Source organism: Pristiophorus japonicus, chromosome 9 (genome assembly GCF_044704955.1).
Source record: "Pristiophorus japonicus isolate sPriJap1 chromosome 9, sPriJap1.hap1, whole genome shotgun sequence".
In the NCBI taxonomy this organism is placed as follows: Eukaryota; Metazoa; Chordata; class Chondrichthyes; family Pristiophoridae; genus Pristiophorus; species Pristiophorus japonicus.
The window spans coordinates 8,041,264-8,067,456 of NC_091985.1; the positions used below are offsets into that span (position 1 = coordinate 8,041,264).

General features: G+C 46.9%; 1 protein-coding gene across 2 annotated transcripts in view; it reads right to left on the minus strand.

The window, feature by feature from the left end:
• LOC139272927 (guanylate-binding protein 1-like) overlaps positions 1 to 19,348 on the minus strand; it is a 64,344-nt gene extending 44,996 nt beyond the window's left edge. The window contains exons 1-4 of one of the 2 annotated variants that reach the window (XM_070889050.1): positions 19,251 to 19,348; positions 14,189 to 14,379; positions 12,789 to 12,916; positions 6,334 to 6,443 (exon numbers count right to left, since the gene is read on the minus strand). In XM_070889050.1, coding sequence (XP_070745151.1) covers positions 6,334 to 6,443; positions 12,789 to 12,916; positions 14,189 to 14,378 — 428 coding nt within the window. In that variant the 5' untranslated portion in view covers position 14,379; positions 19,251 to 19,348. The remainder of the gene's footprint in view (positions 1 to 6,333; positions 6,444 to 12,788; positions 12,917 to 14,188; positions 14,380 to 19,250) is intronic. The other variant, XM_070889051.1, reaches the window with a different exon arrangement.
• Between the last annotated feature and the right edge of the window lie 6,845 nt (positions 19,349 to 26,193).

The following is a 26,193-nucleotide window of genomic DNA, read 5'->3' on the forward strand; positions in this document are numbered from 1 at the left end:
GGGAAGAGAGGGGGGGAGGGAGGGAAGAGAGGGGGGGGAGGGAGGGAAGAGAGGGGGGGGAGGGAGGGAAGAGAGGGGGGGAGGGAGGGAAGAGAGGGGGGGGAGGGAGGGAAGAGAGGGGGGGGAGGGAGGGAAGAGGAGGGGGGGGAGGGAGGGAAGAGAGGGGGGGGAGGGAGGGGAGGGAGGGAAGAGAGGGGGGGGAGGGAGGGAAGAGAGGGGGGGAGGGAGGGAAGAGAGGGGGGGAGGGAGGGAAGAGAGGGGGGGAGGGAGGGAAGAGAGGGGGGGGAGGGAGGGAAGAGAGGGGGGGGAGGGAGGGAAGAGAGGGGGGGGAGGGAGGGAAGAGAGGGGGGAGGGAGGGAAGAGAGGGGGGGAGGGAGGGAAGAGAGGGGGGGAGGGGGGAGGGAGGGAAGAGAGGGGGAAGAGAGGGGGGGAGGGAGGGAAGAGAGTGGGGGGAGGGAGGGGAAGAGAGGGGGGAGGGAGGGAAGAGAGGGGGGAGGGAGGGAAGAGAGGGGGGAGGGAGGGAAGAGAGGGGGAAGAGAGGGGGGAGGGAGGGAAGAGAGGGGGGGTCGGGGAACAGGAGTGGATGTCGGGTCGGGGGGGGGGGTGGCGGGAGTGGGTGTCGGGTCGGTGGTGGGGGGGGGGGGGAGTGGGCCTCGGGTCGGGTCGGCGGGGGGGGGTCGAGTGTCGGGGGGTGGGGGGGGGGGAGCAGGAGCTGGCCGTGGGAGGAGCCTTATTCACGCAGCCCTAGTGAGGCCATTGGGCCAGGGCTAGGGGCTGCGTGCTTCGGGCCCCTCCCACACAGTTTCGGGCGCCTGGAGCTACTGCACTTGCGTGCCGACTGTAGCGCGCATGTGCAGAGGTCCCGGCACTGTTTTCAGCGCAGGCACCTGGCTCCGCCCCCCCCACAGCTCATGCTGTCTGCGCCGAGTGCCACAGGACCTGTAAGTCGGTGGAGAATACCGAGGATTTTTTTAGGCGCCGTTTTAGGCGCGAAAAACGGGCGCCCAGCTCGGAGGGGCGCCCGTTTTTTTTCTTGTGGAAACTTGGGCCCTATATTAGGATAGTTGAAGTCCCCCATTATTACCATTCTATATTTCTTGCACCTCTCTGTAGTTTCGCTGAAAATTTGCTCCTTCCTATCTTTCTCACCATTTGGTGGTCTATAGAATGCACCTAGCAGTGTAATGTCAGCTCTATTACTTATTAACTCTAGCCATATGGATTCTCTCCTTGACCTCTCCAGGACATCCTCTCTCTCCAGCACTGGAACATTCTCCTTAACCAATACTGCCACACCACCTCCTATCTTTCCTGAACACCTTATGAACCAAGAATATTTAATACCCAATTCTGCCCTTTTCTGAGCCAGGTCTCAGTTAATGACACAACATCATATTCTCTGGGAATAAAATGGGATTCTGCTATTCCCATTTACAGTTCTTCTGGACTCATCTTTTGTTTCATTATTTGTCCCATTACCATCTCCTTTTGCCTTCTACAATCATACCGTTTGTCATTTAATCACTTCTGCCTTCCACTCTGTCACAGATCTTCCCTTTTGATCTTTCCTCCCTTCCCACCTCTCCCTTCCCTACACTTGCTTAAAACACCTGTTACATCTCTAACTTTTTCCAATTTTGATGAAATTTATAGCGGCCTATAAAAGGCCCAGTGGGAGATTGAGAGCCAGCGGCAGTTGGTGAGAGGCGGGAGCAGCCTATAAAAGGCCCAGTGGGAGATTGAGAGCCAGCGGCAGTTGGAGAGAGGCGGGAGCGGCCTATAAAAGGCCCAGTGGGAGATTGAGAGCCAGCGGCAGTTGGAGAGAGGCGGGAGCGGCCTATAAAAGGCCCACCGGGAGCTCGAGAGTCAGTGGCAGTTGGTGAGAGGTGGGAGCAGTGTCGGAGCGGCCTATAAAAGGCGTACTTGTGCAGCTACAGCGGGAGAGAAAGCAAAATAGAAGTAGAAAGGAATCAAAAGGCGACGTCACAGCCAATGGGGTAAGTGATTGGCTGGTGATTGGTGAGTAGCTTTTCTTTTTATTTTTTATATCAGTAAGTGAACTGTAACATTGTTATTACCAATTTAAGAATATCTAAGGGTTAAGGCATGGCAGGAGAACTCGGTCACGTGATATGCTCCTCCTGTGCCATGTGGGAACTCAGGGACGCTTCCGGTGTCCCCGAGGACTACGTGTGTGAGAAGTGTATCCGCCTCCATCTCCTGACGTACCGCGTTGCGGAATTGGAGCTGAGGGTGGATTCACTCTGGAGCATCCACGATGCTGAGAATGACATAAGTGGCACGTGTAGTGAGTTGGTCTTACCGCATGAGAAGGATCCACAGCCAGCTAGGGAATGGAAGACCAGCAGGAAGAGTAGTACAAAGAAGGTAGTGCAGGGGTCCCACCTGGTCATCCCCCTGCAAAACAGATACACCGCTTTGAGTGCTGTTGAGGGAGATGACTCATCAGGGAAGAGCAGCAGCAGCCAAGTTCATGGCACCGTGGGTGGCTCTGTTGTACAGGAGGGCATGAAAAAGAGTGGGAGAGCGATAGTGATAGGGGATTCAATCATAAGGGGAATAGATAGGCGTTTCTGCAGCTGCAATCGAGACTCCAGGATGGTATGTTGCCTCCCTGGTGCAAGGGTCAAGGATGTCTCCGAGCGAGTGCAGGACATTCTGAAATGGGAGGGAGAACAGCCAGTTGTCGTGGTGCACATTGGTACCAACGACATAGGTAAAAAAAGGGATGAGATCCTACGAGACGAATTTAAGGAGCTAGGAGTTACATTAAAAAGTAGGACCTCAAAAGTAATAATCTCGGGATTGCTACCAGTGCCACATGCTAGTAAGAGTAGGGATCGCAGGATAGCACAGATGAATACGTGGCTTAAGCAGTGGTGCAGCAGGGAGGGATTCAAATTCGTGGGGCATTGGAACAGGTTCTGGAGGAGGTGGGACCAGTACAAACTGGACGGTCTGCACTTGGGCAGGAATGGAACCAATGTCCTAGGGGACATTGTTTGCTAGTGCTGTTGGTGAGGAGTTAAACTAATATGGCAGGGGGATGGGAACCAATACAGGGAGACACAGGGAAACAAAAAAAAAAAAGAGACAAAAACAAAAAACAGAAAAGAGATGAGTAAAAATGGAGGGCAGAGAAACCAAAGGCAAGAAACAAAAAGGGCCACTGAATATAAAAGGGCTGCAGGAGGGGTAAAAACTAAAAATCATGGTTTAAAAACGAGGATGAAAACACTCTACCTAAATGCACGCAGCATTCAAAATAAAGTAAATGAGTTGGCGGCACAAATCATTACAAATGGGTATGATTTGGTGGCCATTACAGAAACATGGTTGCAAGGTGGCCAAGACTGGGAATTAAACATACAGGGGTATCTGACGATTCAGAAAGATAGGCAAGAAGGGAAGGGAGGTGGGGTAGTTGTTAATAAAGGATGATATCAGGGCAGTTGTGAGGGATGATATTGGCTCCAATGAACAAAATGTTGAATCATTGTGGGTGGAGATTAGAGATAGTAAGGGGAAAAAGTCACTGGTCGGCGTAGTTTATAGGCCCCCAAATAATAACTTCACAGTGGGGTGGGCAATAATCAAGGGAATAATGGAGGCATGTGAAAAAGGGACGACAGTAGTCATGGGGGATTTTAACCTACATATCGACTGGTCAAATCAAATCGCAGGGGGTAGCCTGGAGGAGGAATTCATAGAATGCATACGGGACTGTTTCTTAGAACAGTATGTAACAGAGCCTACAAGGGAGCAAGCCATCTTGGATCTGGTCCTGTGTAATGAGACAGGAAAAATAAACAATCTCCTCGTAAAAGATCCTCTCGGAATGAGTGATCACAATATGGTTGAATTTGTAATATAGATTGAGGATGAGGAAGTTGTATCAGAAACGAGGGTACTATGCTTAAACAAAGGGGACTACAGTGGGATGAGGGCAGAGTTGGCTAAAGTAGACTGGAAACACAGACTAAACGGTGGCACAATTGAGGAACAGTGGAGGACTTTTAAGGAGCTCTTTCATAGTGCGCAAAAAAAATATATTCCAGTGAAAAAGAAGGGCGGCAAGAGAAGTGATAACCAGCCGTGGATAACCAAGGAAATAAAGGAGAGTATCAAATTAAAAACCAATGCGTATAAGGTGGCCAAGGTTAGTGTAAACTAGAAGATTGGGAAAATTTTAAACGACAGCAAAGAATGACGAAGAAAGCAATAAAAAAAAGGAAAGATAGATTACGAAAGTAAACTGGCGCAAAACATAAAAACAGATAGTAAAAGCTTTTACCGATATATAAAACGGAAGAGAGTGACTAAAGTAAATGTTGGTCCCTTAGAAGATGAGAAGGGAGATTTAATAATGGGAAATGTGGAAATGGTTGAGACCTTAAACAATTATTTTGCTTCCGTCTTCACAGTGGAAGACACAAAAACAATGCCAAAATTTGCAGGCCACAGGAATGTGGGAAGGGAGGACCTTGAGACAATCACTATCACTAGGGGAGTAGTGCTGGACAGGCTAATGGGACTGAAGGTAGACAAGTCCCCTGGTCCTGATGAAATACATCCCAGGGTATTAAAAGAGATGGCTGAAGTTATAGCAGATGCATTCGTTATAATCTACCAAAATTCTCTGGACTCTGGGGAGGTACCAGCGGATTGGAGAGCAGCTAATGTAACGCCTCTGTTTAAAAAAGGGGGCAGCAAAAGGCAGGTAACTATAGGCCGGTTAGTTTAACATCTGTAGTGGGGAAAATGCTTGAAACTATCATTAAGGAAGAAATAGCGGGACACCTGGATAGGAATAGTGCAATCAAGCAGACGCAGCATGGATTCATGAAGAGGAAATCATGTTTAACTAACTCACTGGAATTCTTTGAGGATATAACGAGCATGGTGGATAGAGGTGTACCGATGGATGTGGTGTATTTAGATTTCCAAAAGGCATTCGATAAGGTGCCACACAAAAGGTTACTACAGAAGATAAAGGTACACGGAGTCAGAGGAAATGTATTAGCATGGATAGAGAATTGGCTGGCGAACAGAAAGCAGAGAGTCGGGATAAATGGGTCCTTTTCGGGTTGGAAATCAGTGGTTAGTGGTGTGCCACAGGGATCAGTGCTGGGACCACAACTATTTACAATATACATAGATGACCTAGAAGAGGGGACAGAGTGTAGTGCAACAAAATTTGCAGATGACACTAAGATTAGTGGGAAAGCGGGTTGTGTAGAGGACTCAGAGAGACTGCAAGGAGATTTGGATAGGTTAAGCGAATGGGCTAAGGTTTGGCAGATGGAATACAATGTCGGAAAGTGTGAGGTCATCCACCTTGGGGAAAAAAAAAAAACAGTAAAAGGGAATATTATTTGAATGGGGAGAAATTACAACATGCTGTGGTGCAAAGGGACCTGGGGGTCCTTGTGTATGAATCCCAAAAGGTTAGTTTGCAGGTGCAGCAGGTAATCAGGAAGGCAAATGGAATATTGGCCTTCATTGCGAAAGGGATGGAGTACAAAAGCAGGGAGGTCTTGCTGCAACTATATAAGGTATTGGTAAGGCCGCACCTGGAGTACTGCATGCAGTTTTGGTCACCTTACTTAAGGAAGGATATACTAGCTTTGGAAGGGGTACAGAGACGATTCACTAGGCTGATTCCAGAAATGAGGGGGTTACCTTATGATGATAGATTGAGTAGACTGGGTCTTTACTCCTTGGAGTTCAGAAGGATGAGGGGTGATCTTATAGAAACATTTAAAATCATGAAAGGGATAGATAAGATAGAGGCAGAGAGGTTGTTTCCATTGGTGGGGGAGACTAGAACTAGGGGGCACAGCCTCAAAATACGGAGGAGCCAATTTAAAACCGAGTTGAGAAAGAATTTCTTTTCCCAGAGGGTTGTGAATCTGTGGAATTCTCTGCCGAAGGAAGCAGTTGAGGCTAGCTCATTGAATGTTTTCAAGTCAAAGATAGATAGATTTTTAACCAATAAGGGAATTAAGGGTTACGGGGAGCGGGCGGGTAAGTGGAGCGGAGTCCACGACCAGATCAGCCATGATCTTGTTGAATGGCAGAGCAGGCTCGAGGGGCTAGATGGCCTACTCCTGTTCCTAATTCTTATGTTCTTATGAAAGGTCATCGACCTGAAACATTAACCCTGTTTCTCTCTCCACAGATGCTGCCTGACCTGCTAAGTATATTGAACATTTCCTGTAGCCCATTGAAGATAGTCTGCGAGACAACAGAGTGGAAAATGGAATAAAATAAAATATGAAAATATGAAAATAGTGAAGGCTTTAAGGATACTGAAACCTCTGCAGAGTGGATTGGTCAATTATGTCCATACTGTTGAACACAAGTACAGTACTAAACAACACAGCGAGAGCACATATCCAGGTGTCAATCTCTGCTACGTCCTGCAGTAACAAGGGAAGGAATGAATCCTTTTAGTGAAATCTAAAACTAGAAATGATAATAGTTACAACATTTCTACATATATATTATGCTATTTGACTGGGGGGGGTAGAAATTGCTTCTGCGACAGCATCTCCCAAACCCGCGACCTCCAGCACTTAGAAGGACATGGGCAGCAGGCGCATGGGAACAGCACTAGCTGCAAATTCCCCTCCAAGTCACACACCATCCTGACTTGGAAATATATCGCTGTTCCTTCATCATCACTGGGTCAAAATCCTGGAACTCCCTCCCAGACAGCACTGTGAGAGAACCTTCAACCGCAAATATTTCATTTTCTGTTTGCCCCGCACTATCAGCTCAGCTTCTTAATTCTGCTGAATCGATACAGCTTCTTCCCTCCTCTTGTCTTGTTCTTTCTACCATTTGGAATGTCCTGTATCCCTGTATCATTTATAATCTGTGTCTAATCTAATAATCTAATTCATAACAATGTCTCCGCAAGATCCTGCAAATCCCCTGGGAGGACAGACACACCAATGTTAGCGTCCTTGATCAGGTCAACATCCCCAGCATCAAAGAACTGACCGCACTCGACCAGCTCCGTTGGGTGGGTCACATTGTTCGCATGCCCGACACAAGACTCCCAAAGCAAGCGCTCTACTCAGAGCTCCTACATGGCGGATGAGCCCAAGGTGGGCAAAGGAAACGTTTCAAGGACACCCTCAAAGCCTCCTTGATAAAACGCAACATCCCTACCGACACCTGGGAGTCCCTGGCCAAAGATGCCCCAAGTGGAGGAAGAGTATCCGGGAGGGCGCCGAGCACCTCGAGTCTCGTCACCGAGAGCGTGCAGAAATCAAGCGCAGGCAGCGGAAGGAGCGTGCGGCAAACCAGTCCCAGCCACCCTTTCCCTCAACCACTGTGGCAGAGACTGTAATTCCCGTATTGGACCGTTCTGTCACCTAAGAACTAATTTTTAGAGTGGAAGCAAGTCTTCCTTAATTTCGAGGGATTGCGTATGATGAAGACGATGATAATCTGTGTTATTGATATAAGAATTTAACAACAAAAAAAAAGGAGCAGGAGTAGGCCATTTGGTCTCTCGAGCCTTCTCTGCCTTCATGGCTGATCTGATCTTGTGCTCAGCTCCACTTCCCTGCCCACTCCACATACCCCTTCATCCCTTACCATTCAAAAATCACTATCTCTACCTTAAATACATTCAATGACCCAGCATCCACAGCTTTCTGAGGCAGAGAATTCCACAGATTTGCAACCCTCTGAGAGAAGAAATTTCTCCTCATCTCAGTTTTAAATGGGTGACTCCTTATTCTGAAACTATACCCTGTAGTTCTAGATTCGCCCATGAGGGGAAATATCCTCTCTGCATCAATCTTATTGAGCCCCCTCAGGATCTTATATGTTTCAATAAGATCACCTCTCATTCTTCTAAACTCCAATGAGTACAGGCCCAACCTACTCAACCTTTCTTCATAAGTCAACCCCTTCATCGCAGAAATCAACCTAGTGAACTTTCTTTGAACAGCCTCCAATGCAAGTATATCCCTCCTTAAATAAGGAGACGCAGTACTCCAGGTGTGGCCTCACCAATACCCTGTACAGTTGTAGCAGGACTTCTCTGCTTTTATACTCTTATCTCCTTTGCAATAAAGGCCAACATTCCATTTGCCTTCCTGATTACTTGCTGTTCCTGCGTTTTTGCACTTCACACACAAGGACCCCCAGGTCCCTCTGTACTGCTGCAATTTCTCTCCATTTAAATAATAATTAGCTTTTTTATTTTTTCTGTCAAAGTGGATAACCTCACACTTGCCCACATTATACTCCATCTGCCAAATTTTTGCCCACGCACTTAGCCTGTCTATATCCCTTTGCAGATTTTTTGTATCCTCCTCACAACTTGCTTTCTCACCCATCTTTGTATCATCAGCAAATTTGGCTACACTACACTCGATGCCTTCAGCCAAAACATTAATATAGATTGCAAATAGTTGAGGCTCTAGTACCAATCACTGTGGCACCCAACTAGTTACTGTTTGCCAACCGGAAAATGACCCATTTATCCCACCTCTCTGTTTCCTGTTAGTTAGCCAATCCTCTATCCATGCTAATATATTACCCCCAACCCCATGAGCTCTTATCTTGTGCAGTAACCTCTTATGTGGCACCTTATCGAATACCTTCTGGAAAAACAAATACACCACATCTACTGGTTTCCCCTTATCCACCCTGCTCATTACATCCTCAAAGAACTCCAGCAAATTTGTCAAACATGATTTCCACTTCATAAAACCATGCTGACACTACTTGACTATATTATGCTTTTGAAAATGTCCTGCTGCTGCTTCTTTAATAATGGACTCCAGCATTTTCCCAACCACAGATGTTAGGCTAACTGTCTATTGTTTCCTACTTTCTATCTGCCTCCTTTTTTAAATAGGGGTGAACATTTGTGGTTTTCCAATCTGTTGGTACCTCTCCAGAATCCAGGGAATTTTGGTAGATTACAACCAATGCATCCACTATCTCTGCAGCCATTTTTTTAAAGACCCTTGGATGCAAGCCATCAGGTCCAGGGGACTTGTCCACCTTTAGTCCCATTATTTTACCGAGTACTTTTTCTTTAGTGATAGTGATTGTTTTAATAGCCCCTAGAGTATCCATTATTGGTAAGTTTTTAGTGTCTTCTACCGTGAAGACCGATACAAAATATTTGTTCAAAGTCTCTGCCATTTCCTTATTTTCCATTAGTAATTCCCCAGTCTCACCCTCTAAAAGGACCAATGTTTGCTTTAGCTACTCTCTTCCTTTTTATATACCTGTAGAAACTCTTATTATCTGTTTTTATATTTCTTGCTAGTTTACTTTCATAATCTATCTTCCCTCTCTGTATTGTTTTTCTTGTCGTCCTTTGCTGGTTTTAAAAGTTTCCCAATCCTCTGACCTCCCACTAATCTTGGCCACTTTCTATGCCATTGCTTTCAATTTAATCCCATCCTTTACCTCCTCAGTTAACCAGGGATGGTTCTTGTTATATATCTGGACTTGTATTTTCTCTGTATAGCCACCAGAGGGCTCATCCCCTGGAGTCCCAAGGGATCCCATAATTCCTTGGGAGCAGGTATTTAAGGAGGCTTCACAGGTTGGAGAGGCACTCGAGACCTGCAATAAAAGACTAAGGTCACACTTTACTTTGAGCTCAGTCTTCTGTCTGACTTTTTCTCCATACACAACTGGCGACGAGGTACAGATAGTGAACCCAAAGATGCAGAGAACAGTGGGCACCCTGGAGAAATTTTCGGAGGGAGATCATTGGGAAACTTTAGTGGAGCGACTCGACCAATACCTCATGGCCAACGAGCTAGATGGGGAAGAGAGCACTGCCAAATGAAGGGCGATCCTCCTCACGTATGGCGTCATGAAGAATCTGCTCACTCCAGTGAAACCCACAGAGAAATCGTACGACAATTTGTGCACACTGGGCCGAGAGCATTTGAACCCGAAGGAAAGCGTTCAGATGGCGAGGTACCGGTTCTACACCGACAGAAGGTCTGAAGGCCAGGAAGTGGCGAGTTATTTCGCAGAGCTAAGACGCCTTGCAGGACATTGCGAATTTGAAGGACATTTGGAGCACATGCTCAGAGACATTTTCGTCCTTGGCATTGGCCACGAAACCATACTTCGCAAACTTTTGACTGCAGAGACCCCAACTTTGTGTAAGGCCATAGCGATAGCCCAGTGACAATACGAAGCAAATTTCTCAGCACACAAATGCTGCTACAAGTACTGTGAACAAAATGATGTTGTTTTCGAATCATAACGTACAGGGCAGGTCACACATACCTGCAGCTGCAGTTCCGCAGAGTCCACCATCAAGAGTGATGATTGCAAGGCCATTAACACCTTGTTGGCGCTGCGGAGGTGATCATCGTTTCCATTCATGCCGATTCAAAGAGTACGTTTGCAAGGGCTGTGGAACAATAGGACACTTCCAACAAGTGTGCATGCGAGCTGCAAAGCCTGATAAACCTGCAAACCACCATGTTGCAGAGGAGGACAGATCTACGGAGGATCACGACGAACCAGAGCCTCAGATAGAGAAGGCAGAGGTACATGGGGTGCACACATTCACCACGAATTGTCCCCCGATAATGTTGAATGTTGAACTAAATGGACTCCGGGTAGCAATGGAGCTGGACACGGGCGCGAGCCAGTCCATCATGGGCAAAAAGACTTTCGAAAGGTTGTGGTGCAACAAGGCCTCAAGGCCAGTCTTAACTCCAGTTCGCATGAAACTAAGAACTTACACGAAAGAACTGATTCCTGTAAGCAGTAGTGCTACCGTAAAGGTCTCCTACGATGGAGTGGTGCACAAGATACCACTCTGGGTGGCACCGGGCGATGGTCCTAGCTGCTCGGCAGGAGCTGGCTGGGAAAGTTACGCTGGAACTGGGACGACGTCTGAGCGCTGTCGCCCACTGACAACACTTCGTGTGCCCAGGTCTAACACAAATTTCCTTCGCTGTTCGAACCAGGCATCAGGAAATTCCAAGGAGCAAAAGTGCAGATCCAACTAATTCCGGGGGCACGACCCATCTATCACAAGGTGAGAGCAGCGCCGTACATGATGAGAGAAAGGGTAGAGATCGAGCTAGTCCGGCTGCAAAGAGAGGGCATCATTTCACCTCCTTAAATACCTGAGCACAGGTATTTAAGGAGGCTTCACAGGTTGGAGAGGCACTCTGGAGACCTGCAATAAAAGACTACGGTCACACTTTACTTTGAGCTCAGTGTTCAGTATGACTTTTTCTCCATACACGACAGTTCTCCCTTCTCTTAAAGTCTTTCCTGCTCACTGGAATATATTTTTGTTGAGAGTTACAAAATATCTCCTTATGTCTGCCACTGTTTTTTATCAACTGTCTTAGACTTTAATCTATTTTCCCAGTCCACTTTAGCTTACTCTGCCTTCATAACCTTGTAATCTCCTTTATTAAAGATCAGGACACTGGTTTGAGATCCAACTTTCTCACCCTTCTACAGAATTTGAAATTCAACCATGTTATGGTCACTCTTTCCAAAGGATCCTTTATTTCAAGATAATTTATTAATCCTGTCTCATTACACAGTACCAGATCGAAGATACCTGTTTCCTGGTTGGTACCGCAATGTACTGTTCAAGGAAACCATCCCAGATACACTCTATGAACTCTTCGTCAAGGCTACCTTGGCCAATTTGATTTGTCCAATCATTGAAGATTAAAATCGCCCATGAATATTGCCATTTCTTTCTGAAAAGGCTCCCATTATTTCTTTATTTATACTCCGTGCAATAGTGTAGCTACTGTTAGGGGGCCTATACACTATGCCCACCAGTGATATTTTGCCCTTATTTTTTTATCTCCACCCAAAGTGATTTTATATCTTGATCTTCTGAGCCAATATCATTCCTCACTACTGCACTGATCTCATCCTTTATTAACAGAGCTACCCCACCTCCTTTTCCTTTCTGTTTATCCTTCTGAATTGTCAAATTCCCCGAATATTCAGTTCCCAGCCTTGGTCACCCTGCAACCATGTCTCTGTAATGACGATCAGATCGTACCCATTTATATCTATTTTTGATGTCATCTTATCTATGTTGTTACGAATGCTGCGTGCATTCAGCTTTTAAATTAGTTTTTTTTTAACCATTTTTCCCTGCTCGGATCCCACTTTCTGATACACTCTTATTTTTATACATTCTGTCCCTTCCTGGCACGCTCTGGTTTTTATTTCCCCCATTGCTACCCTGCTCTATTGCCTTCTCCTTATTCTTTGACTTTAAATTTCCGCTCACCTGAACCCTCCCACTATTTAGTTTGAAGTCCTTTCTGGTGATATATTACAGGACTGCACTAATGTTCAATAAGATTGCACCCTATAGGGGTAATTTCTCATGTTCACTCTACCAGACAGGAGCCTTGCCCACTGGCTGAGCATAGTCAGAACCCTTGGCCAATCTGCCCGCAATTTCCTGAAGTCTGGTTGGCGGACTCGTCTCCCCACTGGTAGCGGAAGCTCAGACAAAATATGCCCTCGAAACTACCAGATTGTTTTAAAAACTCATCTGGTTCACTGATGTCCTTTCGGGAAGGAAATCTGCCACCCTTACCCGGTCTGGCTTATATGTAATTCATTGCAACGTGGTTGACTCTTAACTGCCCTCTCAAATGGCTTAGCAAGCCACTCGAGGGCAATTCGGCATGGGCAATAAATGACCGACTTACCAGTGACGCCCACGTCCCGTGAACGAATAACAAAAAGATTTGAAGTTAACATACGCTCTCGACATTTCCAAGACCCTCTGTGTCCAACAGCAGCAGTCGGTGATGTTGTTTGCGTGGGTGTGGGACACACCACATCCAGATACCCTTCGTGTGAGCTTCAGCAGTCGATCCAACTGCAAAACCTACTCAGAAAAAGAAATTCATTGCGTTATAGGGGCTCAACTTAAACTTTCCGTTGGAGACAAAATGTGACTGTTTAGATTGTGAAACACCCGCAGGATTTATAAGAATTTCCAATGGCGGTGACACAGTGTTTGAACATCTCCAGAGTTACCTCACTTTTTATTCTGTAATTAGGTGGAATAAATAGGGACAAATACACTTCTCCCACCAAACTCAACCTGATGGTTATATGGAGGACACCAAAGTCTCGGGGTATTTATAATCTAACATGCCGGGAGAGGTCAATTCAGCTGTCCGTTTTACGCCCGCCTAATTTTACTCTCTACTGGGCAGGGTGTCACAAGGGTTTATAACCTGATCCCATCTGGCGAGTTAGGTTACAATGGTCATCTAGATTTCCAGTGAGCAGGATAATGTTTTGGAGATAGACTCTATCATGTTTGCACACCTGGAATGTCAGCCTGTCTTTTCAACTTTCAAATGTTTAATGGACTTGCTCAGTGTTTCTGAAGTTTCAGTTTTTAGTTCAGATTTCCAGCAGTTTATTTTCCTTTTATTTCCTTTTTGATTGAAGCGAAGAGGCCTGCGGACAGTTTCCTGGAAATAAGTCACCAGAACCCCCAGACCTGTTTCTTTCCCCATCACCACGTTAGGCTGCCATTCCATTTGACATATGCTCTCTCATTTGCTTCCTTTTCTCTCCTAACCAATGACACTTGTCCACAGGGAACTGCCTGTGTCTATTCCTGGGTTCATCCCTCATGGGATGAATAGTGGGATAAGGATCCTCGGGTGAATAAAAACATAAGAAATAGGAGCAGGAGTAGGCCGTTCGGCCCCTCGAGCCTGCTCCGCCATTCAATAAGATCATGGCCGCTCTGGTCTTGGCCTCAACTCCAGTTCCCTGCCCTCTCCTCATAACACTTGACTCCCTTATCATTCAAAAATCTGTCTATCTCCACCTTAAATATATTCAATGACCCAGCCTCCATAGCTCTCTGGGGTAGAGAATTCCAAAGATTCACGATCCTCAGAGAAGAAATTCCTCCTCATTTCTGTTGTAAATGGGCAACCCCTTATTCTGAAACTATGCCTCCCAGTTCCAGATTCCCCCACGATTGGATCTACAGAATTGCTAAAATATGTTGTAAAGAATAATTATTAAAAAGATAATAAACCTGGATTTAAAATAATCTAATTTGAATTGCATACTGGAGGCCCTTGATATGAATGTTGATGGGATAAGTTTATTACATAACTGGAGTGCTTACCGTTTCCATTGGCAATCCTATTCAGCAAGTAGGATTTTCCAGTGCCATATTTCCCAACCATGGACACAACAACCATAGGCTCGTTGAGAGAAGCCAGAATTTTCAGTGCATCAGGCCTTGTAACAAACTTCCCATCATTTGTATTCTCTACCAGACAAATGGGAGCCCCCATCTGACAGGGAAATGCCATCCTGTTTGGGAGTGAACATGACAGCAGACTGTACAAGGTAAATCATTCACTGAAACAGACTTTATAATGCTTAAAGTTGGCTCTTTGATCATTGCATGCTTTAAGAGCACTTACACTAACCAGAACCCACCCATACGTCCTGCTGTTAAGAGTTTCACTTCCAATCACCCGCTTCAAAACGATTGGATCTGCCAGGCTTTACTTCTGCCGATCAACAAAGCCTCATCTTTCTCTTTAAGAAGGTTCAGTGTCCCATTAAAAGCACCTTGCTCGCACTGATCCTGAATTTAGCTGAATCTCATCAATATCATTAGCAACATATTTTTGGGGGGATTTGGGCAGCACAGACAAGGAAACAGTTACTGCCCATCACAAGTTGCCTCAAGGGCAGAAAGTCAACCATGTCATATGGAACTAGAGTCACTTGTACGATAGAGCGGGTAGGGCAATCAGTTTACAACAACAACCCAGCCATTTACAACAACAAGCTGTCGCAGGACGGGAGAGTGGAGAGCACCAGTTCAAACTGTCACAGGACGGGAGAGTGGAAAGCACCAGTTCCCACTGTTACAGGACAGGAGAGTGGAGAGCACCAGTTCCCACTGTCACAGGACAGAGAGTGGAGAGCACCAGTTCCCACTATCACAGGACAGAGAGTGGAGAGCACCAGTTCAAACTGTCACAGGATGGGAGAGTGGAGAGCACCAGTTCCCACTGTCACAGGACAGAGAGTGGAGAGCACCAGTTCAAACTGTCACAGGACGGGAGAGTGGAGAGCACCAGTTCAAACTGTCACAGGACAGAGAGTGGAGAGCACCAGTTCAAACTGTCACAGGACAGAGAGTGGAGAGCACCAGTTCCCACTGTCACAGGACAGAGAGTGGAGAGCACCAGTTCCCACTGTCACAGGACAGAGAGTGGAGAGCACCAGTTCCCACTGTCACAGGACAGAGAGTGGAGAGCACCAGTTCAGACTGTCACAGGACAGAGAGTGGAGAGCACCAGTTCTCACTGTCACAGGACAGAGAGTGGAGAGCACCAGTTCCCACTGTCACAGGACAGAGAGTGGAGAGCACCAGTTCAGACTGTCACAGGACGGGAGAGTGGAGAGCACCAGTTCAAACTGTCACAGGACAGAGAGTGGAGAGCACCAGTTCAAACTGTTACAGGACAGAGAGTGGAGAGCACCAGTTCCCACTGTCACAGGACAGAGAGTGGAGAGCACCAGTTCAAACTGTCACAGGACAGAGAGTGGAGAGCACCAGTTCCCACTGTCACAGGAGAGAGAGTGGAGAGCACCAGTTCCCACTGTCACAGGACAGAGAGTGGAGAGCACCAGTTCAAACTGTCACAGGACAGAGAGTGGAGAGCACCAGTTCCCACTGTCACAGGACAGAGAGTGGAGAGCACCAGTTCCCACTGTCACAGGACAGAGAGTGGAGAGCACCAGTTCAGACTGTCACAGGACAGAGAGTGGAGAGCACCAGTTCAGACTGTCACAGGACAGAGAGTGGAGAGCACCAGTTCCCACTGTCACAGGACAGAGAGTGGAGAGCACCAGTTCAAACTGTTACAGGATGGGAGAGTGGAGAGCACCAGTTCAAACTGTCACAGGACAGAGAGTGGAGAGCACCAGTTCCCACTGTCACAGGACAGAGAGTGGAGAGCACCAGTTCCCACTGTCACAGGACAGAGAGTGGAGAGCACCAGTTCAAACTCACAGGACGGGAGAGTGGAGAGCACCAGTTCCCACTGTCACAGGACAGAGAGTGGAGAGCACCAGTTCCTGCTGTCACAGGACGGGAGAGTGGAGAGCACCAGTTCCCACTGTCACAGGACAGAGAGTGGAGAGCACCAGTTCCCACTGTCACAGGACAGAGAGTGGAGAGCACCAGTTCAAACTGTCACAGGACAGAGAGCGGAGAGCACCAGTTCCCACTGTCACAGGACAGAGAGTGGAGAGCACCAGTTCCCACTGTCACAGGACAGAGAGTGGAGAGCATCAGTTCAAACTATCACAGGACAGAGAGTGGAGAGCACCAGTTCCCACTGTCACAGGACAGAGAGTGGTGAGCACCAGTTCAAACTGTCACAGGATGGGAGAGTGGAGAGCACCAATTCTCACTGTCACAGGAGAGAGAGTGGAGAGCACCAGTTCAGACTGTCACAGGACGGGAGAGTGGAGAGCACCAGTTCAAACTGTCACAGGACAGAGAGTGGAGAGCACCAGTTCAAACTGTCACAGACAGAGAGTGGAGAGCACCAGTTCAAACTGTCACAGGACAGAGAGTGGAGAGCACCAGTTCCCACTGTCACAGGATGGGAGAGTCCACCAGTTCCCACTGTCACAGAACAGAGAGTGGAGAGCACCAGTTCCCACTGTCACAGGACAGAGAGTGGAGAGCACCAGTTTAAACTGTCACAGGACAGAGAGTGGAGAGCACCAGTTCCCACTGTCACAGGACAGAGAGTGGAGAGCACCAGTTCCCACTGTCACAGGACAGAGAGTGGAGAGCACCAGTTTAAACTGTCACGGGAGCATCCAGTCGTGCCCCGGTAACTGCCCCCAAAGGAAGTGGATTTTGTGAAATTGCACTCCACTTCCATTGAGGGGGGGGTAAGGCCAATTCTGCAGCAGGAGCAGGACTTCCCCGCTGGGGGCTAACATTCCCTGCCCCAGAAGGTTACCGCCCCCAAGATGGGAGCCTGTACAGGGAGGCAGAGGGAAGATGAGGGGAGACGGGGCGGGGGATGGAGGAGAGAGTGGTGGAGGTGGAGGTGGGGGGCGGGGGACAGGAGGAGCCACATTGCAGCGGAAGTCTGGGGGGGGCGGGACGAAGTGTGTTGGAGGGGCAGGCTGGGGGCTCTGTGCCTCGGTGCGGGGAGTGTTCGCAGTGGGGTGGACGGGTGCAGTACTCTCGTCTGAGTCATAAGGTCAAGGGATTAAACCCACTCTAGAGACTTGAAAGATAATAAAATAAAACAGTTGTACAAACACAATGCAAGTGTTCAATACAACGAGCCAGATTCATGGCAGAAATTCAAAGTGCCTCCTTCCTCCCTGTGTCAGATGATCAAGAAAATCTTCCACACCCTCAAAAATAATCAGATACCAGGGTCCCTTCCATTATAGTCCATGAAGCCAAGATTATGCTACAACAGAAAACTGAGCGATGGGAGGATTGAGAAGAAACCTTTAAACTCATTTCCCTGAGGGAGTTCAGTTTGGATTCTGACTGACATAGATCTTTATGAAAAGGACCATTCCAGGGGGTTTCAGAAAGGCCCAGCCTGTTCCCCCAGACTGAGCAAATTCTGCGATATTGGGGATGGAGTCTTCATTAACAGAAAGTCTTGCATTTCTATTGCGCTTTTCACAATCTCAGGATGTCTCAAAGCGCTTTACAGCCAATAAAGTATTTTTTGAAGTGTAGTCACTGTTGTAATGTAGGAAACAAGGCAGCCAATTTACACACAGCAAGCTCCCACAAACAGCAATGTGATAATGAGCAGATAATCTGTGTTTTATGATGTTAAGTGAGAGATAAATATGGGCCAGGACATCAGGGAGTACGCTCCTACATTGCAACAGTGTCTACACTTCAAAAAGTACTTAATTGGCTGTCATCATCATAGGCGGCCCCTCGAAACGAGGATGACTTGCTTCCACGCCAAAAAGGGATGCGTTCACAGGTGTTTCAATGAAGGACCCAAACTACATCCTGAAAGATGGAAGATGCCTGTGCGTGCATTTTTTAACGTGGGGTGACCGTTGCACACCAGCCACCACACGGGCTTGACAGAGCGAGGTCTTGGTCCAGTGGCAAGGATTAATCAAGAAGACTGGAGACCAGCTCTGCTGCATGGACTTAGTGCGCATGCATATCACAGTATGGGCTGGCCCGTACTGCCCCTGGGGCCTGGCCCCGAACTCGCATCTCCCCTGGGTCCTGATCACAGTAAAGCACTTTGGGACGTTTGGTGGTGGAGAAAGGCGCTATAGAAATACAAGTCTTTCTTTCTGCTCTTCGAAATAGTGCCATGGGATCTTTTACATCCACCTGAAAGGGCAGACGCCTCGGTTTAACGTCTCATCCGAAAGACGACACCTCCGACAGTGCGCCGCTCCCTCAGTACTGCACTGGAGTGTCAGCCTGCATTTTTGTGCTCAAGTCTCGAGTGGGAACCCACAATCTTCTGACTCAGAGGCCACGGCTTACCACTCGCTATGGCCAACTAACAGTCGCCGTGTCGGAAGCATGAACTGTGGAATTCATTTATCACATGCTGATCTTTTTATCCCTTAAATTTTGTATAAAGTTAAAAGATTAACAGCAAATGCGGCAAGTAACACGGTAACTTTAGCAAACATATAATTGTGCATTCGCTGCCCGAAGTTTGACATGAACGCTATCAATCTACTTTATCAGAAAATAATGCCCATTTTAATTGATATTAAAAGTGATGAATACCATAATATAAGTTCTAAACAGATTAAAACCTTAAACAGTCACCCACGTTCCTCTGCGATGTCAGTTAGCAGAGCTCGGTAACCATGTACATAATTACTTTGTGCTTTTACAAATGTAGTTAGCCCAGATAATGCACTGGTTTGCATAATTTTCTTTAAAAAAAAAGAGAAAACAGTTGATATTGCAAGTAGAAACATATAAGCTAATTCTCGAGAGGGGGAATAGTAAAGAGAGCAAACGGGAGTGAGAGCACAGAGCGAAGATTGAGAGGAGATTAATCTCCCAGACACCGAGCGTGAGCGAGTCCTCACATTCAGAGTGCACACAGTGAGAATATTCAACAAGTGTAAAGCTGAAAAGACAGAGCTGGTGAGAGGAGAGATAGACCGAAAGTACGCACCTGACTTTCAAAATCGGCAGCACTTTTCAGTTGCGAGCTTTGCTGGCCTGCAGAGTCCCTGGTGACACTCCCAACCACAGCCAGGCTTTATATATGAGTCACTCAGTGAAGAGGGTTGGACAACCGCTACGCAACTGAAGGGGGAGCTCCAGACCGACCAGTCAACTTGATTCACTGATCAGTCCCCGATTCAAATCCAAACCTCACATCAGCGAAGGCAGATCCCGTAGTTTGCGATGTAACAGCATTAAAACTAATATACATGCAATAAACTCTTAGAAATGGTCTTAAAGCTCAATGTGTTAGCGGAAAGGAAACCAAAAGCATTGTATTTCCTGAGATGGACATCTTTCATCAGCAACAATAAAACAGCCCCTTTCCTGTTCAAGCCCAAGAACAGTGCCAGTGTTTGTTCTGTGTGAAATATGCTTTCCATTTGAACCAGTAGATGATCAGGAAAATGGGTGCAGTGATGTAGTCGTTCTGTTACTGTACAAGTTCAAATCCCACCATTTTAAAAATTCATTTTCATACAATCATCATAGGCAGTCCCTTGAAATCAGGATGACTTGCTTCCACGCCGAAAATGGATGAGTTCATAGGTGTTTCAATCATATTCCAGATCCCGGACTACATCCTGAAGTGTGGACAATGCCTGTGTGGGAATTTTTTTTAACGTGGGGTGGCCGTTGCACACCAGCCACCACACGGGCTCGACAGAGCTCGGTCTTGGTCCAGTGGCAAGGGTTAACCAGGACGACTGGAGACCAGCTCTGCTGCACGGACCTAGTGCGCGCACATATCGCAGTGTGGGCTGGCCCCTGCTGCCCCCTGGGCCCTCGCCTCCTCTGGGCCCCGAACCTTCGCCTCTCCTGGGCCCCGATCACATCCCTCTACGAACTCTTGCTGCTCCTTCGTCCTGACTTCGCCGCTCCTGCTGCACCTGCCCGCACTGCACGCGCTGCTCCCTGCAGTGGCATGCCGCCACACGCTGCTCCCTCAAATGGCCGTGGCCTGCTGATGGTCTTGCCGGGACTGCGCCAATACAGTCACACCCCAGAGGAAAGCACAGGTTCAGGAAAGGGAGGGTATGACTGTTAGGGAGCCGGGTAGTGGGGATTTAGGAGAGGTTGAGAAGGAGGCCCCACAGACACTGGTCCTGTCCAACAGGTACGATGTACTCGCTACCTGTGAGACCAAGGAGGAAGATTGCAGGGAGGACAGCCACAATGTAGACCAAGGCACCGTGGCTCAGAAGGCTGTCCAAGGGGTGGGTGGTGGGGGGGGGGGGGGGGGGAAGAGCAGAATAGAAATGTGGTAGTGATTGAGGACTCTATAATTAGGGGGATAGATAGCATTCTCTGCAGCCAAGAACGAGAATCCCGAAGGCCGACCCGTTCACTGGCGAGGAACTTGGAAAGGGAGGGGCTAAATCCAATTGTCATGGTCCATGTTGTAAGAAACGACATAGGTAGGAACAGGGAGGCCGTCCTGCAGAAAGAGTATCAGGTGTTTGGCTCTAAATTAAAAAGCAGGGTAATAATCTCTGGATTATTGCTCACAAATTAGCATAGAAGCAGACAGTTCAGGTGAATTATCACATGGTAAAGATTGGTGTGTGACAAAAGCGTTCCTTTTCATGGGACACTGGTACCAGTTCTGGGACAGGAAGAAGCTGTACCGATGGAATGGGCCCCACCTGAACTGGGATGGGAACCGTTTCCAAGCGGAAAGGGTAAATAGGAAGGAGGCAAAGGCTTTAAACTAGTAAGATAGGGGGAGGGATCTACAAGAAACCTAACCAGCCTAAATATAAACAAAACAGGAAAGGAGAGCACAGGAAAGAATAATGTAAGGGAAGACATTGATGGCAAGGGAATAAATAGAGTTATAGAACAGGAGTCCAAAAAGATGGTTGAACATAAAGTGAGAGGAAATCCTATTAAAAATGATTTAAACTTCTGTACAATAATGCACAAAGTGTCTGTAATAACACAGGGGAGCTGGAGGCGAGGAACCAGACATAATAGGGATTACTGAGACATGGCAACAGAAAAATCAGGATTGGAAATTAAACATTGCAGGGTATAAAATATATAGAAAAGACAGACAGATGAAAAGAGGAGGTGGAGTAACTGTACTTATTAGGGATGACATAATGGCAGTAGAAAAAAGTGATGCAGCTATCAGCAAGACAAAATTAGAATCCATATGGACTGGGATGAAAGATAGCAAAGAATCAATCACACTAATAGAGGTAGTCCACAGACCACCTAATAGTGGAAGGGAGGTAGAGGAAGAAATAGGTTTACATAGGATTACATAGGATATACAGCACAGAAACAGGCTTTCAGCCCAATCAGTCCAAGCTGGCGTTAATGCTCCACTCGAGCCTCTTCTCATCTTTCCTCATCTAAATCTATCAATGTAACCTTCTATTCCCTTCTTCCTGCAAAAGCTACTATAGATATGTTAAGAGAAAAAGATTAGTGAAGACTAATGTAGGTCCCTTGCAGTCAGAATCGGTGAATTCATAATGGGGAACAAAAAAATGGCAGACCAATTGAACAAATACTTTGGTTCTGTCTTCACGAAGGAACACACGAATAACGTCCCGAAAATGCTAGGGGACCGAGGGTCTAGCGAGAAGGAGGAACTTAAGGAACTGAGGTAAATCCTTATTAGGCAGGAAATGGTGTTAGGGTAATTGATGGGCTTGAAGGCTAATAAATCCCCAGGGCCTGGTAGTCTGCATCCCAGAATACTTAAGGAAGTAGCCCTAGAAATAGTAGATGCATTGGTGGTCATTTTCCAACATTCCATGGACTCTGGATCAGTTCCTATGGATTGGAGGGTAGCTAATGTAACCTCACTTTTAAAAAATGGAGGGAGAGAGAAAACAGGGAATTATAGACTGGTTAGTCTGACATCGGTGGTGGAGGAAATGTTGGAATCAATTATTAAAGATGTAATAACAGCGCATTTTGAAAGCAGTGACAGGATCGGTCCAAGTCAGCATGGATTTATGAAAGGGAAATCATGCTTGACAAATCTTCTAGAATTTTTTGAGGAGAGTGGATAAGGGAGAACCAGTGGATGTAGTGCATTTGGACTTTCAAAAGGCTTTTGACAAGGTCCCACACAAGAGATTAGTGTGCAAAGTTCAGGCATATGGAATTGGGGGTAATGTATTGACGTGGATAGAGAACTGGTTGGCAGACAGGAAACAAAGAGTGGGAATAAACGGGTCCTTTTCAGAATGGCAGGCAGTGACTAGTGGGGTACCGCAAGGTTCAGTGCTGGGGCACCAGCTATTTACAATATATATTAATGATTTAGACGAATGAATTGAATGTAATATCTCCAAGTTTGCAGATGACACTAAGCTGCATGGCAGTGTGAGCTGTGAGGAGGATGCTAAGAAGCTGCAGGGTGACTTGGACAGGTTAGGTGAGTGGGCAAATACATGGCAGATGCAGTATAATGTAGATAAATATGAGGTTATCCACTTTGGCGGCAAAAACACGAAGGCAGATTATTATCTGAATGGTGACAGATTAGTAAAAGGGGAGGTGCAACGAGACCTGGGTGTCATGATACATCAGTCATTGAAAGTAGGCATGCAGGTACAGCAGACAGGAAAGAAAGCAAATGGCATGTTGGCCTTCATAGTGAGAGGATTTGACGAGAGGAGCAGGGAGGTCATAATGCAGTTGTACAGGGTCTTGGTGAGACCATACCTTGAGTATTGTGTGCAGTTTTGGTCTCCTAATCTGAGGAAGGACATTCTTGCTATTGAGGGAGTGCAGCGAAGGTTCACCGGACTGATTCCCGGGATGGCAGGACTGACATATGAAGAAAGACTGGATCGACGAGGCTTATATTCACTGGAATTTAGAAGAATGAGAGGGGATCTCATAGAAACAGAAAAGATTCTGATGGGATTGGACAGGTTAGATGCAGGACGAATGTTCCTGATGTTGGGGAAGTCCAGAACCAGGGGTCACAGTCGAAGGATAAGGGGTAAGCCATTTAGGACTGAGTCGAGGAGAAACTTTTTCACCCAGAGAATTGTGAACATATGGAATTCTCTACCACAGAAAGTTGTTGAGTCCAGTTCGTTGGATACATTCAAAAGGGTAGTTACATAGAAACATGGAAACATAGAAAATAGGTGCAGGAGTAGGCCATTCGGCCCTTCGAGCCTGCACCACCATACAATAAGATCATGGCTGATCTTTCCCTCAGTACCCCTTTCCTGCTTTCTCTCCATACCCCTTGATCCCCTTAGCCATAAGGGCCATATCTAACTCCCTCTTGAATATATCCAATAAACTGGCATCAACAACTCTCTGCGGCAGGGAATTCCACAGGTTAACAACTCTCTGAGTGAGGAAGTTTCTCCTCATCTCAGTCCTAAATGGCCTACCTCTTATCCTAAGAATGTGTCCCCTGGTTCTGGACTTCCCCAACTCGGGAACATTCTTCCCGCATCTAACTTGTCCAGTCCCATCAGAATCTTATATGTTTGTATGAGATCCCCTCTCATCCTTCTAAACTCCAGTGTATAAATGCCCAGTTGATTCAGTCTCTCCTCATATGTCATTCCAGCCATCCCGGGAATCAGTCTGGTGAACCTTCACTGCACTCCCTCAATAGCAAGAACGTCCTTCCTCAGATTAAGAGACCAAAACTGAACACAATATTCCAGATGTGGCCTCACCAAGGTTCTGTACAACTGCAGTAAGACCTCCCTGCTCCTATACTCAAATCCCCTAGCTATGAAGGCCAACATACCATTTGCCTTCTTCACTGCCTGCTGTACCTGCATGCCAACTTTCAATGACTGATGTAGCATGACACCCAGGTCTCATTGCACCTCCCCTTTTCCTAATCTGCCGCCATTCAGAAAATATTTTGCCTTCATGTTTTTGCCACCAAAGTGGATAAACTCACATTTATCCACATTACACTGCATCTGCCATGCATTTGCCCACTCACTTAACCTGTCCGAGTCACCCTGCAGCTTCTTAGCATCCTCCTCACAGCTCACACTGCCACCTAGTTTAGTGTCATCTGCAAACTTGGAGATATTACACTCAATTCCTTCATCTAAATCATTAAAATATATTGTGAAGAGCTGGGGTCCCAGCATTGAGCCCTGCGGCTCTCCATTAGTCACTGCCTGCCATTCTGAAAAGGATACCTTTATCCCAACTCTCTGCTTCCTGCCTGCCAACCAGTTTTCTATCCACTTCAGTACGTTACCATGTACTTTGATTTTGCACACCAATCTCTTGTGTGGGACCTTGTCAAAAGCCTTTTGAAAGTCCAAATACACCACATCCACTGGTTCTCCCTTGTCCACTCTGCTTGTTACATCCTCAAAAAATTCCAGAAGATTTGTCAAGCTTGATTTCCCTTTCATAAATCCATGCTGACTTGGACTGATCCTGTCACTGCTTTCCAAATGTGCTGCTATTTCATCCAAAATAATTGATTCCAACATTTTCCCCACTACTGATGTCAGGCTAACCGGTCTATAATTACCAGTTTTCTCTCTCCCTCCTTTTTTACAAAGTTAGCTACCTTCCAGTCCATAGGAACTGATCCAGAATCGATAGACTGTTGGAAAATGTTCACCAATGCCTCCACTATTTCTAGGGCCACTTCCTTAAGTACTCTGGGATGCAGACTATCAGGCCCCAGGGATTTATCGGCCTTCAATCCCATCAATTTCCCTAACACAATTTCCCGCCTAATAAGGATATCCTTCAGTTCCTCCTTCTCACTAGACCCTTGGTCCCCTAGTACTTCCGGAAGGTTATTTGTGTCTTCCTTCGTGAAGACAGAACCAAAGTATTTGTTCAATTGGTCTGCCATTTCTTTGTTCCCCATTATACATTCACCTGAATCCGACTCAAAGGGACCTACGTTTGTCTTCACTAATCTTTTTCTCTTCACATATGTATAGAAGCTTTTGCAGTCAGTTTTTATGTTCCCGGCAAGCTTCCTCTCGTACTCTATTTTCCCCCTCTTAGATGTGGCCCTTACGGTTAAAGGGATCAGTGGGTATCGAGAGTAGGCAGGAGTGGGGTACTGAGGTGAATGATCAGCCATGATCTTATTGAATGGTGGTGCAGGCTCGAAGGGCCGAATGGCCTACTCCTGCACCTACTTTCTATGTTTCTATGTTTCCTCACATTCTTGCCTAGCCTCCCCTTAAATGCATCTATACTATTCACTTCAAAGACTCCCTGTGGTAGCACGTTCTACATTCTCACCACTCTATGGGTAAAGAATTTTCTCCTGAATTCCCTGTTGGATTACTTGGTAACTATCTTATATTGATTGCCTCCAGTTATGCTTTTTCCCACAAGTGGAAACATTGGGGCTGAAATTGAGGGTCTCTGAAAGACCCGTTACTGGCCATTTGCAGCGGCCATGCATTGAAATCCCATTGCCGCCACTTTGGGGTCAACTGGCTGAACCGACCCAAATTCAGTTTGAGATTTTTTGGCCTGGACCCCATACCACCGTAAGCGAGTTATCAGAATGTCAACCGCCGCTTTCACTCACCTTAAAAATGCACCGACCTAAAAGTCATTCCCCCGCCACGCGGTGCCCCTGACAGCTTTTTCTGTCGGTGCACCTTCTCTGAACTGAGTGTGGCCCGGCAGCACGGCGGCCCTTCAAGGGAAGGGCTCACTGCTGCGGCTGCCATGTAATCATTTTTGCCGGCCCACTTCCTGATCAGCTGGCAAGATGGTGCCCTTGGGTTCGGCCAGGTCGCCAATGGGCAGCCTGGCACCTCCTCTTGGGTGCCAGGCCGCTGGCCCGGCTGAAACACTCGCTGGTGGCCCAGTGGCCAAAGATAAAAAAGTGACAGAATCCCTGCCCGTTAATATAGGGGAGAGAGTGTGGTGATGCACACACGCTGTGA